Genomic DNA, 17,631 nt, shown 5'->3' with positions numbered 1-17,631 from the left:
CCATAAAAAATATTGAACACTGCCAGCTATTCTGCCCAGAAAAGAACAATGCTTATTTCATACAGCTATTATAGTTGGTGTTAATTTCTTTATCTGCTGTGATTACATGTCTTCAGCACCTCCTTCAGCATCATGGCTTCCAGAGATGTGCGATACCGCCTGAGGCCCCCTGCAATTCCTAAAACGTCACGTACAAAGTGATTTTACGTAAGTGAAGTAGATCTTAGATAGGCTGAGATTGATTCCAGGGGAAAACTAGTTTGATGAATAGCAGACAACAAAAACATCGCTGACCACAATAATTCAATACACAAGTATACAAATACACCAGACTGGACGAGAAAATCACATTGATAGAAAGTCAGTCAGTCAGACTCTCAATCAGGTCAAATCAAATCATATCAAATCAAATCCAAGCAAACCTTACCTTCCATATCCACAGTGGACTTTGCTGTGTCGTCATCTTCTGCCTTTGCAGCAGGCTGCTCTTCCTCTGCTGGAAAAAGGAAGCAAAGCTGTGATGTTTGTCACACTACATCAGTGTCTTTGCAGACAGGTGATTGTACCTACGTGTCTACAAAAAAGAAGCTTGACCTGCCATGTCTTCAATAAAATCAGTTTGGTTTATATGTGTACGTGTTAGTATGGTTAGTGTGAGTACGTGCTGTGGACTATGACTGTCCAGTATTAGAATATTGTATGTCCAATCTGTAATACTGCACAAAATCTAAGCCAATACCTCTTGACTTGGTTCTGCTCATTCTGTGCTGAGAGATGAATTTGCATAGATTCAACCACTGACTGTAAGAAATAATAACACCCTTATTGTGCATTTGTAGTGTTCCATCTCCAAACCTTGTAATTTTAGACTGCTGGTAAACGAAAAATGTAAACATTTATATTTCCATTTTGTTATGCTGTCATTATGTCAGCCGTTGGGGTTTCATGCATTTAACTGACTGATTCATATCTGTCTGCAGCAGTGCCCCGTGGATATTTTGCTGCATACAGTGATAAAATACAATTACTATCAGGAAATCAGACCATCCCCTGAACCTTTTTTGACTGACAACCTGTGTAGTTCAGTTTTTTATGTAAAAGGATAAAACAAACGCATGCACCCTGAAGAACACACCATTGTCTTTATCTTCATCTTTCTCGTTGCCTTTGTCTTTATCGCTCTCTTCGTTGTCGTCAATTCCTACATCTTCATCTTGGTTTTCTTTTTCATCTTTATCCTTTTCTTGATTCGGGTCCTCGTTTCCTAAATTTTCATCTGGAGGCACACACATTGACATATAAAAAATAAGTACATTTTAAAGGATTAATTAAGGCATAGGGAATCAAAGGTTTCACATTAAATCCTGTAACACATGGCAGAAAACCAGCCCATACATCATGATTGCTGACAGAAATCTCTCAGAAACAGTTTTACACCTTTTTCAGTTTGAAAGGCACAGGAAAGAAAGGAAAACTCAGAAACTACAAAAGAACCTTTCTTAAGAAAAAGTGCTTGTTTTAGGCTGTATAAGCTAGTTAGTCCTTGTGCTAAAAGATGTCGTGGCAGATAAATAAAATTTGTGTGTAAAAAGAATAACAGAGAAGCATACTAATGGTAAATAAATGTGCTAATAAAAGGTCTGTGTGCAAAGGTTATATTTTGTAAAGCAACCAAGGCCACATTATTAAATAACATTGATCTGTGGTCTCTGATTTTCACCTGCAATGCACACACGCACACACACACGCACACACACACACACACACACACACACACACACACACACACACACACACACACACACACACACACACACACACACACACACACACACACACACACACACACACACACACACACAGACAAGAATGATGCAGCTGCTGTATTTTCGGCTGAATTAGTCTGAAGGTGTTGTTTTTAACCGTATATCTAGCTCCTACCTCTCTGTTTGTGTCTCACGAGAAAGTAATTACATGTCTCAGGTTATGGAAAGCATCCCAGGGCTGCATTTGGTATAACTCCCTCATAGAATATCTACAAAATTCATGTTCAGAGAGGCTCTATCTGTCAAATCTTGGTCAATGGGATGAGATTTGAATAACACAAAAACAGAAGAGAGACAAGGCGCTACACACTGCCAGTATGCAAATGCAGAATCTTAATTATATACCAGCAACACAGAGGATAGTTCGAGTAAGACACATGGTTCTTGCTCTAAGTTAATGGTTGCCTCTCTGTAAAAAAAAAAAAAAAACACACGCACGCACGCAAGCGCACGCGCGCGCACACACACACACACACACACAAAATTCACTTAAGGCTCTTACTGTCAGCACAACAAAACACATCAGTCTCAGGGTCTGTTCTTTGTATACTAGTTATTCCTCTGTTGCTAACAAGACTGATCAGGTTAGATTGTTAATCAAACTTGAGCTGAAGTGAAAATCAGAGCAATGAGCTGCACGTGGTCAGTTCGTACAGTTCCCATCATAAGAGTCAGATCAATGTGCGCTCCTTCCCACTCAGTGAGTGATGGGTAGAGTAGTGGCAATAATCGACAATAACACAAAATCACACCCTGTCCACGCTTGAGCCTTGGATGTAACTGTATTATACCTAGGTTTTGACTCGGCATCTCCACATCTGTATTTCCCGCAGCAGCATCTAGAAAGAGTGGAAAACATTGGAGTTCAGTGTTAGTGCCTGGAGTTGAGTTGACTTGGCTTTGGATATCACCTCAAAAAGCCTTTTTATTCCATCTCTTTGTGCAGCATTGTCTTTGTACTGCAGTATGAGAGCAATGGAGCCACAAAGACATGCATAAATTAAGTGACAAAAAAGAAGGGAAAAGAATGTCACTTCTAAAACCATACATAATTGAAGGATTTCTTTGTTTCAAGCTACTGTGATAATAGGACTTTTTTGCATTGGAGTGGTGGCACAGAGAATGGAAAGACTGAATTGGAACGAATAGAAAATTCAATTTTTGATGACAAATGACATCAAGAAGCACTGGTAGAGCCGAGGGGCTCAGAACATGTGTTAATGGTCCGTAGAGCTACATTACCATCGTCATCCTCTTCTTCATCACCTATTTCCTCTTTACCTGAAAAGGGAGGGAAAGGAATCATCAGCCAAACACAAGCCATTCAAATTTGAAAAACAAAGCTACCAGTCATACTAATGATCACAAACTGTTCATCTATAGGCAAAGGATTAATCTTGTGAGAGCTGGCATCACATTTTAAAACGGTTAGGCCTACCTCCTTCCTAGCTCCTGTTTCTCTAGCCTCACTTTCACAATGGGTTTTTTACATAGAGGGTTAATAATGGGCTTTTCTGTCCAGGTTATTGGTAAGGAAACCTACTCATGCACTCGCTAAAAACTGCTTATTTTGTTAGAAATATAATTGGTAATTTGTTAGCTTTGCTAGTCTTTGAAAAAGCCGGCTTTGCAATTCAGTTGTTATAGGCTTATAAATGTGTAACAGCAGGTACTTATCAAACCAGACTAAGAGTACAGCATGCTCTGTCAGGCTGTAATAAGGCACAGCAGTGCTTTGTGCTAAATGCTAATGTTAGCATACAACATGCATACAGTGACGATGCTAACATATTGATGTTAATAGAGAACATTATAATGTTTACCATGTTCACCATCTTAGTTTAGTGTGATAGCATGCTAACTTTAGCTACTTTGCATTGAACACTGTGTGTGCCCGATCTGTACCAGAAACCCGATCCGTTCTACGCATGTTTGTACTGTAGACGGTTGAGGTTAGTCGTTGCCGTTGAACAGTTAGGGTCAGGATAGCCCATTGGTCAGGGGATAGGACCTGAACTGATTGGGTTTTAGGTACAAATCGGGTTCTGACAAACACAAAGTACAGCTCAGGCTCATGGGAATGTCACTAGTTGTGCAGATATTTGGTCATGAACAAATTTAATTGGTATTGGCCAAATACAATTTTAGCCATCATGATTAAAAAACAGTATCACTATGATAGTATAGTGTAGGATAGTGAATAGTAGTACTATAGTATCACTATGACAGCATAGTGTAGTATAGTGAATAGTAGTACTATAGTATCATTATGATACTATAAAACACTATACTCAAAAATATGTTTCATCTGATCCATGAAAAAAACGTATAGGAGGGCAGGTTTTCTACACATATTACTTTACATATAGACGTCATTCTTGATAATCAACCACCAACTTTAATGACAGCATCTGCCCAACTATAGCTACCTACCCAGTGTCCAACACCATGACAAAATGTGTCCAATGTATGCACAAAAGGCAGATTTCAGTAGTGACATAAAACAACTAATCCCTACATCATATCTCTTACCCCCACCCTGCTCACCCCTTTTCTCCCGCACGCACACACGCACACAGACAGACACACAGACACACACAGACACACATACACAAATGACATTTGGGACAAATTGAGTAAATGAAAGCCATGACACCAATAAGGGAACATGTTCTACAATGGCTATTGTGCAGCTTCTATAATTGCTTTTTTAACAAGCTGTAGAGAGAAACCATTTTTTCATATCTATGCAATTTTGCCCTGCACTCAGAACAATAAAAATGCCAGCCTCTATTAAATGGGGAAAAGGCCAGTTCTACCAGTGCTGCATGTTTTACTCAAGTGCCTCTGTCCATCATTTAGAATGCTGGTGACACACAGTAGATGGCAATCCTTTCTGTTAATCATAACTGGCATTTTGAGATGTAGCCACAGACAGGGGGAGGATGAAATCCTCGCTGGCCATGAGGTCACCCTAAAACCTTTCTTTTGCATTTAAAAAGTATGCATGGCTGTTGTATCCGTCTAAAGTGATCCCAAACCACAATATATCAGATACGACAAAAGGCTGAATGTAATTTCCTCCCTGTTATTTGATCATTCGTATTGGGCTTAAATGGAACAGTATTCAATTTGTGATAAAGGATGCTAAGGGACAGATTGTGGATAAACACACACATACACAAACACAAACGAGACAACAAAAGCTTCTATGTAGGGCAGATGTGATTTATAATGGCTCCAAGTTAAGATCAATTAGAACACCGTCTCTCTCACAAAGAATAAAACCCAACCAGCACCTCCACCAGGCCGCTCACTCATGTGCTCCAAACAGCAGGTGGCAGCATTGTCACAGCCTTCCTTCCCAATACTCACTGTCTTCACTGTGAGTCAGGGGTCTAACATACTTTACATGGAAAGACCCCAGTCCACACCTCAAGACTTTTAGTGTCAATACTCCCATGAATTCCCTTTTCAGAAATAAAGTGACTAAAAGGCAATCTTGCACTCGTGTTGAATGATCGACAGCGCTGTAGTATTTTCTTGGATAAAATGTTAGTCTCACACACTTTAATGATTTATTTATGTCAACATCAGATTCAGAAGTACAGTATCACAAGTACATAAACTATTTATTTAGTTGCTGATATGAAACCATCCCTGTGTGTCCTACTTGTATGGCCATTGAGTAAACATCAACTACAGACGATATTTCCAAGGAAGTAAAAGCAGCATGTCATATATTTAGGACTGAATAGAAATGTGAACAAGTTAACTGGCACACACACACACCCTGGCTATGCTCTATCTCATCCCCCCAGCCCTGACTCCTTTTGCTTCCATTAAAGCCAACTGAAGCAAAGGACAAAAAAGATTAAAAAAAAAGGGGAGCTTGAAAAATTCATGAGACGTGTAAAGGAAAAAGGGCTCCGAGATGACCAACAGCTGTCATTCAAAGACCTTTTGCACATGAAATGTGTGTGTGTGGCAAGCAAAGTGTGAGTGTGTTTGTGAGCTATGCTTGACGGGGTGCCACGGTGTAAGAGATGGCATCCCATTGAGAGGCTAACTGTCTGTCCACACATGGTGTTATTAATCTGCAAGTCTATCCACGCTCCGTGCCATCGCTCCCCATCTCCCCGTCTCTTCCTCGGGTCTTTCCCAGAAAGCTCAAGCATGCCAGGCAAACAGACCCAGCCAGGCATTGATTTCTGGCTCAATGTTCACATTTTACTGTGCCCTGTGACATCCACTAATCTCACTAATACCATTCTGATATCAAATAATAGACACTGTGGGGCTGCTTGCCAACTCAGGTGTGCTCTAAAGACACTATACTCCACCCTGGACCTCTGTGCCAGCATTCGCCTCTGTGTCTCACCCACCCTTTCTCTCTCTTTTTCTTTCTATAGCTCGCAGCATCTGCATGCTGTGTGCCTATGTTTCATGTGGATTACATCACAACACAGCTCATCACACAAACATACACACACATACACACAGTTAATCTGTGACCCTTTTTTGTAAATACACTTCGGGGGGTTATTTGTAGTTGACGAGGGATTGCGTGTTGGCCTCTTTTGAAGAAGAGTTGAAATATTGTTTTGCAAATCTGAACAACTCCCACGTTGTGTTTGTCCTAAAGTAAATATAATTAGAACTTCATTTATAAAGCACTTTAAATTTGAAGTCTCATGAAAGTAGGAAATTCATTAGAGATTTGAGACATGAGTTGCATAGAAAAGATCACAAGAAACAAAGCAATAAAAGCAATAAAAGAGTATATCAACACTTAGAGAATAGAATAAGATAAAAATAAATAAAAAAAATCATAAAACACTGTAACATACAGTAAAATGTGAGATGTGTTTTGATGTTCTCTGATGTTTATTCAGTAATATGATTTATACAGCTATATATATATCGAGCGCAGAACTGGCAGGAGGCCTGCGGGGCTAGCGGCAGTCGGGCATGGACGGGCCCGAGGCAAGCCTCCACAGCTTTGGTTGGAGATCCGTGGACAGGATGTAGCAGGTCCGGCAACCGGTACACAGGCGAACAACGCTGGAAGTGGAAGTCTTCATACTGCTTGTCGCTGAAGACAAATCTACTAATCTATAACTATAGTTTCGTCGTTGTAATATACAGTAACTGTGGACGTAATAGAGGCCCGTGCATAGCACAAAGGGCGCGAAAGAAATCTTCACGACTGCGCATGCGCAAAGGGATGAAGCCGATAGCAACAGCTCTTAGACGGCGAAACCTATACGAAATAGAAATATATTTTACAGTTGTGTGTTTGCGTCAATTGTATGCTTTTTACTGTCTTCTTCGTCCAGTCCACCGAGGCTGAAAAAGCATTTTACTCGTGCAAAGTTGCAGTTGTTGTGTGTGGGGCAGAGCAGCCCTATACTTACCTTCAGTCCACTAACCAGTGTATTTATCATTGAACAACAGTGGAGAAAGCCTTAATGCTTTCTCTTCATCAGTGCCATGGCTAAAAAACCCTCACGTCTGACCAATGGACTGAGAAGAGTGAATCCCCTGAGGAGTGTGATGGGTGTGATGGATCACACTGAGGCATATTGACAGATACACTCCACCAACTGTGCTGCAGTGTAATTTATTCTAAAAAAGTGCTCCACATATTGACTACACCAAATAGGTGACCTGCTTTGCTGGCTCTATAGACAAGATGGTAAAATATATTGTGTTTTTGTTCAAACGTACAGAGGTGTATGAGACTCGAGCATCTTATAATGTCCGTCTCACATAGCTGACAGTCGTTTTTTGGGGCTTGTATTTCCTCTACTCTGTGCTATCTTGACATCTGAGTGTTTCTATGATTAATCCTTCCTATGTGCTACATCGAACCAGACCTAACCTTAACAGTGCAGGCAGTACAAAATTATTTCATTCCTTTCCTGTGAGAGAGGTTGTCTCAAGGACTGAGTGTTCCCATGCTAGAAAGCTGTGCCAAGGCCTTTTGTGAATGGATTAGTTACTATTAAGCTGCCGGGCCTGATAAATTAGGATTTATAAAGATTATTACAAAATACTTATGCCCTCCTAATGCTGATGATTGAATTTGTGAATCATATTGAATTACTGCTTTGGATTAGGGAAAGGTATGTTGAATAGGCAGGGAGAAATGAATTATTGTGCTTTGTTTCACAACACAGAATGTATTGATGCCCTTAAAGTGTGTGCACGATCCAGTCCAGCCTCTTACGATCAGCTGAGGACCAGTTTCCCCAAAGAAAACAACCATGACTGCTATCTTAAGTCTTGAAGACAAATGAATGGTGTACGATTTTAATTGCCTACTAACACCCTCCAGTGTAGGAATCTAATTATCTTTGGTCCATCGTATCGGAGAAGCCTATAACTGTTTCAATATTACACATCCAAAGGGGCTGAAACTGCAGAATAGCCAGATAATGGCTTCTTAAACAAGTTTGCCTCTAAGAAAACATTCTTTTAAAAAAGACCAAGCTTCATCTTGTATTCATTTCCCCAAAGAGGAACTTGGCACCAGAGAGCGAGCAATCGACCAAGAACACACTGCATTACTTCATACACGCCAAACAAATTATTATGTAAACACATATCAATGTACAATGTTTCCCCTACCATTCATGTTATTTTAAACTCAAAACTTACTAAAAAAAATGCAGTAATCATTTATAAAATTAGAATAAAAAACAAACACACACACACACACACACACACACACACACACACACACACACACACACACACACACACACACACACACACACAAATAGGCTTACCTCTACTGTCTTCACTCTCTTCCTTGGTTGTGGATTTCGTGGATGTGTTATCTATAAATAAACAGAAATAAATGGTGATATACAGACGGGGGAGTGACACGTCGTTATCCCCCCAACACCATCAGGATGGGAAGGGCGTGACATCTTGTCAATTGGAACTGTTAGATAAGAGATGTTGTAAATAAAAGACGTTTGGCAAGCCTCACTCATCGTAGCAGTGATTATTCTAACTTGGCCATCCTGCCATGGCTGACCATGCTACAAGAGCTCTTACACTGTTTTGTTTTAAACCTGTCTGACAAAAAACAAAATGACTCCTGTGGGAGAGAAAGGAAAGAATGTGAGGCTTTGAGACCAACTCCAGAGCGCAGTCTGAGATAAAAGCACCATTCCAAGAGAGAATGGTAGTCATTCGAACCTTTGAAGAAGCTCCAGACTTCACTGATTCAAACTCTGGCTGATGGAGCAGAATAAAAGGCCAGTCCGAGGCACTGGCGAAGAGGCCCATCAAACAAGGCCAAACTGGACCGGGGCAGGACTGGCATGATAATACAACAGAGCTAGGAATTATAAGGGGTTATTGCAGTTGGCTTGATATAGTCTGGTGCTATGTTATTATAGAGTATGCAATGTAAAATAGCTGCTGAGGAACGCAACAGAAAATAACCTATTCGCTCAGGCCCTTAACCATAGTACAAACTCTCGAATGCAGTTCCTCTCAGCCTTTATGAGTTAGCCATTACGTGCACATTGTTTCACTCTGGAATATCACATTTTACAGTGCACTTATAAAACAGCCCTTTTATCTTCACCCAAAATGGAATCTCATTGAAAACACAGATGCGTGTAATTGGCAAATCATGGGGGTAACTTTTAGAGGAAAAACATTTTGATAGCACCCTGGGTTCTACATCTACAGTAATCTGAAGACTTCCTTCTATAGTCGGTAAAACTAACATTGCTCTCTGCTTAGTTGGTTGCATGTGCACTATGACGTCTTCGAGGGACACAGCAGTAATATCTGGCAAGCCCATGCTTTGAATCCCCATTGTACTCGTAAAGAAAGCTTGCCAACGGGGGCTTTCTAAGACCTACTGTACCTTGGAGAAAACTGCTAAAGGCAGGACATTGCATAAGAATAAAAATAAGGAATTGCTGCTAAATTCTATTATTCCTGCTATTCGAACAATATAGACACTTCCATGAGGCATTCTGTTTGAGCTATTGCGTATTCAGGACATCAGTACACAGACAAATGTCAATAGTTTATCCCGATAAGCAGTATCTGGGAGTTTCAGGCCGTGTGCCAAGATGGTGCGGTGATAAAAGCATTATGCGCTAACAGTTGTGTTTGTGCCAGCGCCTGGTGCATTCTGCGGAGGGATGTTGCTCTTCTGTTTTTTTGTCACTCGCTTTCGGTGGTCTAAAGGCATTGTGCCTGTAAGCCGGATGAAGAGAACGGTGTTGGGAATTAGCTGAGGATATAAGCTCTTGTAATGTAATGTACCTGACATGAAGTATTTTTAACTGCGATGTGTCAGGCCTGGGATCCAACTCGTCACCAAATGAATAAACATTCAATTTCATGTGCTGCATAAAACCTAGCAAATCACTGTCACCAGTTCAAGCTACGCCACTCACTCAGCCTCTGTGTGCTTTAATGGAGGTGTTAAGGTAAAAAGGCAACCATGAAATATTCTGTCATTCACCTTCTTTCAGCTGCTCCTCTGCAACCTCTGTGTCATTGTCTGGCAGGGGGGAAAAGACAGCATGTCAAACCATGCTATTTCATAATGTACGATACAGTGTGTCATCACAACGTCTCCTTGATTATAATGTTAGAACACAGTATTTTAATGCCATACTCTGTGTCTGCTTAGATCAGTCAAACTATGAAACTAAAACCTGCAGTGTTTTCTCAATATGTGATTGCAATATGATTTTTCTTTTGGTACTAAAAGCAAAACCCCATCCCATTCACATGTTCAAAAGCTGGTTGTTGAAACTCTTTACCCTCCTTCTTCCACACCAGCCGCCATGCTCTGAAATCTTACCAACAACCCTTCACAGCCTCCCTGAATTCCCCCACCAGACGGCCTTGGATCTAGTGAGTTATTACACCAAATGACTGCGTATGTGGGTGTGTGTTTAGGGTGGGGGGTCCACATTCATGAGACATTCGTTTTCAATTAAACCTATACTGGTAGGCTCAGCATAAATTACACAAAACCTCCTATTTCCTCAAATTACAAGGACTACAGGCTGGAGCGGACAACTGCACCTTTTAATAAAAAAAACTTTGATTTTCTCTTCTTTTCTCTATACGTCTATTGTGTGAGACAGACTAAGACAACTAAAGGTATTTCTGGGTGGATGAGTTGAGTTGCACAGAGGGAGATGAGAAGGAGACGTTGGATGCTGCAGAGGGAGGAACTGCCGAGGGAGAGACAGGGAGAGAGCAACTGTGGATGCCTGCTCACGGATCCCGGCTCCCATCCTACGAACACACGCACTCAGATCTCAGCATGCAACATTCTTTGAGTCAAGCCACTGTATAGTATGTGTGAGCTTGTGTGTTATTATGCATGGTTCATCTGGATGGAGTATGTGTGAGGGCAAGCGTATGATGTGAATATACTATATGACTATACATATGTGTGTGTGTGTGTGTGTGTGTGTGTGTAAGGCTGTGAACGAGTCTGAGCAATGATTGCACTGCGGTTAACAAGAAAAAGAAAGCGTTAGCTTTGATGAAAGGCTGTTGTCATCTGTTCTGTAGAAGTGTAACCATCAGAGCTCCCTGTGGATCCAGCGACAGACTTTTCTTTTGTATAACACTGAATAAAAGGGTACAGTGCATTAATCTAACCCTGCTTGGGGAAACAAAGGATGGCCCACTGATAAAGTATAACAATAGTGCAAGAATGGAAACATGGGGTGTACCAGCTACTGCCACATGCTATAACATTATTGCCACTGCTCAACACTGCTGTCAGCACAGGATATGTATGTGACTGGAATAACAATATATGACACCTTTATTTATTTCTAGGGGTAAAGAAAACACAATTGCAGCTTCACACAAGGTATTCTTGATTAACCAAAACTATCATGATATGAAACAGATGAGAGAAATTATTTTCTCTTTTTTTCCTGAGGGTTCGATGAGAGGATAAATGCCACTGTCATTTCTGTGTGCTAATTAACTATATCACTAATTGTCTAATTGTTTGTTGTTGGACTTCTGTGCTAGTCATGGATTGTCTATAACGAACACCATGTTCGAACATAGGGATGCTCATAAGTGTACCTGGTACCAGAGCACCCTAGGCCGAAGGTCAATGATCGATTTCATAATCGTTTCATCTGATCTGAGGCCGTATGTTTTGGACACTCGGGTGAAGAGAGGGGCAGAGCTGTCAACCGATCACCATCTGGTGGTGAGTTGGGTCAGAGGGTGGGGGAAGACTCTGGACAGACCTGGTAAGCCCAAACGTGTAGTGCGGGTAAATTGGGAACGTCTGGAGGAGGCCCCTGTCCAACAGACTTTCAACTCACACCTCCGGCGGAGCTTTTCGTGCATCCCTGTGGAGGCTGGGGGCATTGAACCCGAGTGGACAATGTTCAAAGTTTCCATTGCTGAAGCTGCAGCGAGGAGCTGTGGTCTTAGGGTCTTAGGTGCCTCAAGGGGCGGTAACCCACGAACACCGTGGTGGACAACGGTGGTCAGGGAAGCCGTCCGACTGAAGAAGGAGTCTTTCCGGGATATGTTATCCCGGAGGACTCGGAGGCAGTTGCAGGGTACCGGCGGGCCCGAAGGGCTGCAGCCTCTGCCGTGAAAGAGGCAAAGCAGCGGGTGTGGGAGAAGTTTGAGAAGACATGGAGAAGGACTTTCGGTCGGCACCAAAGTGCTTCTGGAAAACTGTTCGCCACCTCAGGAGGGGGAAGGGGAACCATCCAAGCTGTGTACAGTAAGGATGGGACACTGTTGACCTCAACTGAGGAGGTAATAGGGCGGTGGAAGGAGCACTTTGCAGAACTCCTGAATCCGACTAATCGCCCTCTATGTTAGAGGCAGAGCTGGAGGATAATGGGGGATTGTCGTCGATTTCCCAGGCGGAAGTCACTGATGTAGTCAAACAACTACACAGTGGCAAAGCCCGGGATTGATGAGATCCGTCCAGAAATGCTCAAGGCTCTGGGTGTGGAGGGGCTGTCCTGGTTGACACGCCTTTTCAACATTGCGTGGAAGTCTGGGACGGTGCCAAAGGAGTGGCAGACTGGGGTGGTGGTTCCCCTTTTTAAAAAGGGGGACCAGAGGGTGTGTGCCAATTATAGGGGTATCACACTTCTCAGCCTCCCTGGTAAAGTCTACTCCAAGGTGCTGGAAAGGAGGGTTCGCCCAATAGTCGAACCTCGGGTTGAGGAGGAACAATGCGGATTCCGTCCTGGTCGTGGAACAACGGACCAGCTCTTCACTCTCGCAAGGATCCTGGAGGGAGCCTGGGAGTATGCCCAACCGGTCTACATGTGTTTTGTGGATTTGGAGAAGGCGTATGACCGGGTCCCCGGGAGATACTGTGGGAGGTGCTGCGGGAGTATGGGGTGAGGGGGTCTCTTCTCAGGGCCATCCAATCTCTGTACAACCAAAGCGAGAGCTGTGTCCGGGTTCTCGGTAGTAAGTCGGACTCTTTTCAGGTGAGGGTTGGCCTCCGCCAGGGCTGCGCTTTGTCACCAATCCTGTTTGTAGTATTTATGGACAGGATATCGAGGCGTAGTCGGGGTGGGGAGGGGTTGCAGTTTGGTGGGCTGGGGATCTCATCGCTGCTCTTTGCAGATGATGTGGTCCTGATGGCATCATCGGCCTGCGACCTTCAGCACTCACTGGATCGGTTCGCAACCGAGTGTGAAGCGGTTGGGATGAGGATCAGCACCTCTAAATCTGAGGCCATGGTTCTCAGCAGGAAGCCGATGGAATGCCTTCTCCAGGTAGGGAATGAGTCCTTACCCCAAGTGAAGGAGTTCAAGTATCTTGGGGTTGTGTTCGCGAGTGAGGGGACAATGGAGCGGGAGATTGGTCGGAGAATCGGGCGCAGCGGGTGCGGTATTGCATTCAATCTATCGCACCGTTGTGACGAAAAGAGAGCTTAGCCAGAAGGCAAAGCTCTCGATCTACCGGTCAGTTTTCGTTCCTACCCTCACCTATGGTCATGAAGGCTGGGTCATGACCGAAAGAACGAGATCCAGGGTACAAGCGGCTGAAATGGGTTTCCTCAGGAGGGTGGCTGGCGTCTCCCTTAGAGATAGGGTGAGAAGCTCACTCATCCGTGAGGAGCTCGGAGTAGAGCCGCTGCTCCTTTGCGTCGAAAGGAGCCAGTTGAGGTGGTTCGGGCATCTGGTAAGGATGCCCCCTGGGCGCCTCCCTAGGGAGGTGTTCCAGGCACGTCCAGCTGGGAGGAGGCCTCGGGGAAGACCCAGGACTAGGTGGAGGGATTATATCTCCAACCTGGCCTGGGAACGCCGATCCCCAGTCGGAGCTGGTTAATGTTGCTCGGGAAAGGGAAGTTTGGGGTCCCCTGCTGGAGCTGCTCCCCCCGCGACCCGACACCGGATAAGCGGACGAAGATGGATGGATGGATGGACTAATTAACCTGTTATATGACCTGGTTTCTCCACTGGTTGCCTGACAACCTCAAAAGCGATGACAAAACTCCAGGAAGTCACTGTATCTGGCCAAGAAATAGTCTAGCACATGGAACCCTGTAAAACTACAACTTGTTTTTACATATCGGTTTATGTACAGATTAAACAAACAAAGTTATAAAGTGTTAATTTGGTAATTATAAGTGCTTTTTTTGGGCATTTTGGCCATCAATTGATAGGACAGCTGTAGACAGGAAACAGGGGAGAGAGAGGGGGATGATGTGCAGCAAAGGGCCGCAAGTCGGAATCAAACCTTGGGCCGCTGCGTTAAAGACTGAGCCTTGGTACATGGGGCGCACGCTCTACCAGATGTGCTACCAGGGCATCCCTGTGGTCTGTCTGACCAAAAATCTACATGTTGACAAGCAGGTAGTAGGATATGTATTTTTTCTTTTGTATTTTCTACATGTCTATGATTTATGCACAAACGTGAACATTTTCACATATGATGAGCTAAACTGAATCCTCATTATCTGCCAAAGCTGACTGAGAGACTCTGAGCCACTATGCTTTTTGACAATCACACCACTAACACACCATGGTCTCCTCATTTCCATGCCCCGAGGAATAGCCTCGTGAAAGCAACACAGACTTAATTTTCACCCCTCACAGGGTTCCTGTAGCCCTTCATATCTTCTGTCCACATATTACGCGTGTGTGATAGAAGTGTGTGCATATCACAGCTTTACTTCTTCCAAAGCAGTGGGGGGGTTGAGGGGAAGCTTCTATTATGGACATATGGGGGTAGGTGTGTGGGCTGTGGAGTTGGAAGTAAGGAGTGTGTATTTAAAGCCTTCTAAACAAATGTCAATTGGAAAGTCAGCGAAATAGTTGGGGAGAATGCAGCAGCTCCTGCAGATCTGTTGGCTGTGTTAATATTGTCAGCACTGTGGCTGATTGAGGAGAAGAAGAGATGGAGCCCAGCTGGTGGGCAGCCACCCGGATCATATTAGTGAAGGAGTGTACCCGGAATCAATTTCAACATGCTTTTACTCTCTACAACCACAGCTGCCTGACTGCTTCCATGCTCGCAAATAATACACGCCAAGGCAAGCATGTGGTCAATCACTATCTATGAACCAATCTGAATACTTAATAGAATCATGGCATATGATTAATTGCATTACTTAAGCTCTGTCAATTAATGGTTATACTTTTGCTAAAAATACAACCGTGGTAATTCCTTGACATTTTCTGGCTGCTGTTTCTAGGTGCGTCTATTCCTTCCAATGATTCCTCCTAACCAGATAGCAAGATTATCATAGCACCTTTGAGATGTTTACAGTTTATGGCTTTTCAAAGTAATGAATAGGTCATTATATCACTGGTTATGAGCTCAGTTGTCAAGGTGGTGAATGGTACTTCAGAGGCAAAAGCTTTATGTATAGTTGCTTTGTGTATTTGCTTGTTTGTCTATTCGTATATTTTAGTATTTGTGTGTGAGAGGCCTCCTTTACACATCTTATAACTCCAAACTGAAGTACTCCTTGAGCTGGCATACCTGAAGACCTTTGTCTGTGAAAATTCCATCATTCATCATTTCAAACACAGACTGATCTCATGAAGTGGCGAATGTATGACACGCCAATTCGTATGCCATTATTGGCGTGTTATCAAGACGCATCGTCGCTTTTTAGCGTGTTTATTTTTTGAATATTCAATACTCGACTAGGTGCAACTTCCTGTTTTAAATGTATGTGCTTGTGCATTGTAGCTGATGTGCCTGTATGCAGGTGTGCATGAGTATTCTTGTGAGCACAGGCTATTTTTCAGTTTCCTCTTTCTGCAGAGATGTAACTATATTTTGGCTCACTCATAGTGACAGCTTGTGGGAATGCACATTGTAATAAAGCAATTTCCTGTATGCAAATGTCCTGTTTACACATTCCTGCTCCAGTCATTGTCACTTGACAGACTGCTTGAATATGAGAAAAGCAGCTATACAATGAAAAATGAGAATAGTAAGACTTCAATAACATGTTGTGCCTGCTCTTAGCTCTAGACGGGCTTGAAACTGATGTCACAGGGAAGATCCTGAGTTTCACACAACCACAGATACAAATAAGAGAAAGATCAAGGCCACTATTCCCATAAAAGCTCTGGAACGGTTTGCTGATAGAGGAGGCTGTGGAGAAACTCCTTGAAATAATGAGAAAGAACAATAGAAAGTGGAGGGATGAGGTAATGGGCTAGTGGCATCTGAACAAGGAGAGTTGGAAGTGAGAATGAGTGAGGAAGAGAGAATAAGGGGTGGGGGGTGCTAACCTTTACAGTGCAGGGCGTTATGTTAATGGTAGTGAGATCATGTTCCAGGCGACAGAATGGTCTCAGGCCTCTCTGTGATGCATTCAGTGTTGCCACAAGATCTACCTGACTGTCTGTCTCTAACAGTGAGGATGATTGGATGTTCAGAAAGCGTACGAGCACACCTGCAGAGATAATTCACAGCGTCTGATTCACTACTGCCACTCTGCGCAGGCTAAATGCAAGTCTTTTCACGCTACGGGGTTATGCATTGCCTACATGGTGCAATCATACCAATCAGCATTTCTTTCTTTCAAGCACGCCAATCGACTACTGTTAAACTCATCTACGTGGTGCAGCCTGGCTGGATAAAATCTATGAATACACTCCCTTACTTAAATGTCTAGTCTACAATCACAGCATTTGTAATTATGTTATCTTTAAATCTTCCTTATGGAACATCTTAAAAGAGCTGTTGTTTTTATAGAGAGAGGATGGTAAAAGCTTTGAACAAGCACATGAGGTGAAAGACTGGAGGAGGTGTCGGCAAGCGTGGTGTAAAATAAAAAGAAACCTGCCATACTTCAAACAATGACCCTGAGTGGGAATTTCACACGTAGTTAGCCACTAGGGTTATAATGGAATTAATCACACACACACACACACACCAGTGACAAACGTGGCTCTAAAAAAGTGGCTCCCCAGAGGTGAAAGGGCATGTGACAGGCGAGATGCTGTGATGAGGAAGAGCGCTCAGGGTGACATCATGGTGTGTGCTGTGGTAGTCTTCTGGAACGACCCCACACTTGATCAAACACTGACCTCTGTTTTCCTCATTAGAAACTCATTGCATGATGGTAAACAGTTTTTAAAGCGTTATCTTCTAATAATGTAGCTCTCAGAACTTTTCTGATTTCCCTTTTGTGGCTTGAACAGAGCCTGTTGTTTTGTCTCCTCTATGTTCCCAGTCATTGAGAGATATAGGGCATTTATCCACTGACAGCACTTGTAAATGGCAAGAATGATAACTAGAGAACAACAGCTCCAGATTCTCATCTCAGAGC

The 17,631-nt window shown here is 43.1% G+C and overlaps 1 protein-coding gene across 5 annotated transcripts in view; it reads right to left on the bottom strand.

The window, feature by feature from the left end:
- The window catches only part of macrod2 (mono-ADP ribosylhydrolase 2), a 442,811-nt gene that overhangs the window by 18,464 nt on the left and 406,716 nt on the right, over positions 1 to 17,631 (bottom strand). The window contains exons 10-15 of one of the 5 annotated variants that reach the window (XM_028603086.1): positions 10,330 to 10,368; positions 8,621 to 8,671; positions 3,069 to 3,107; positions 2,618 to 2,665; positions 1,136 to 1,276; positions 428 to 496 (exon numbers count right to left, since the gene is read on the bottom strand). In XM_028603086.1, the coding sequence (XP_028458887.1) occupies positions 428 to 496; positions 1,136 to 1,276; positions 2,618 to 2,665; positions 3,069 to 3,107; positions 8,621 to 8,671; positions 10,330 to 10,368 (387 nt within the window). The remainder of the gene's footprint in view (positions 1 to 427; positions 497 to 1,135; positions 1,277 to 2,617; positions 2,666 to 3,068; positions 3,108 to 8,620; positions 8,672 to 10,329; positions 10,369 to 17,631) is intronic. The other 4 variants (XM_028603087.1, XM_028603089.1, XM_028603088.1 and 1 more) reach the window with 4 other exon arrangements.

The sequence above is a fragment of the Perca flavescens genome, chromosome 17 (genome assembly GCF_004354835.1).
Source record: "Perca flavescens isolate YP-PL-M2 chromosome 17, PFLA_1.0, whole genome shotgun sequence".
Classification (NCBI taxonomy): Eukaryota; Metazoa; Chordata; class Actinopteri; order Perciformes; family Percidae; genus Perca; species Perca flavescens.
Note: the sequence above shows the minus strand (reverse complement) of the source record. Positions and strands in the feature narration are given on the sequence as shown.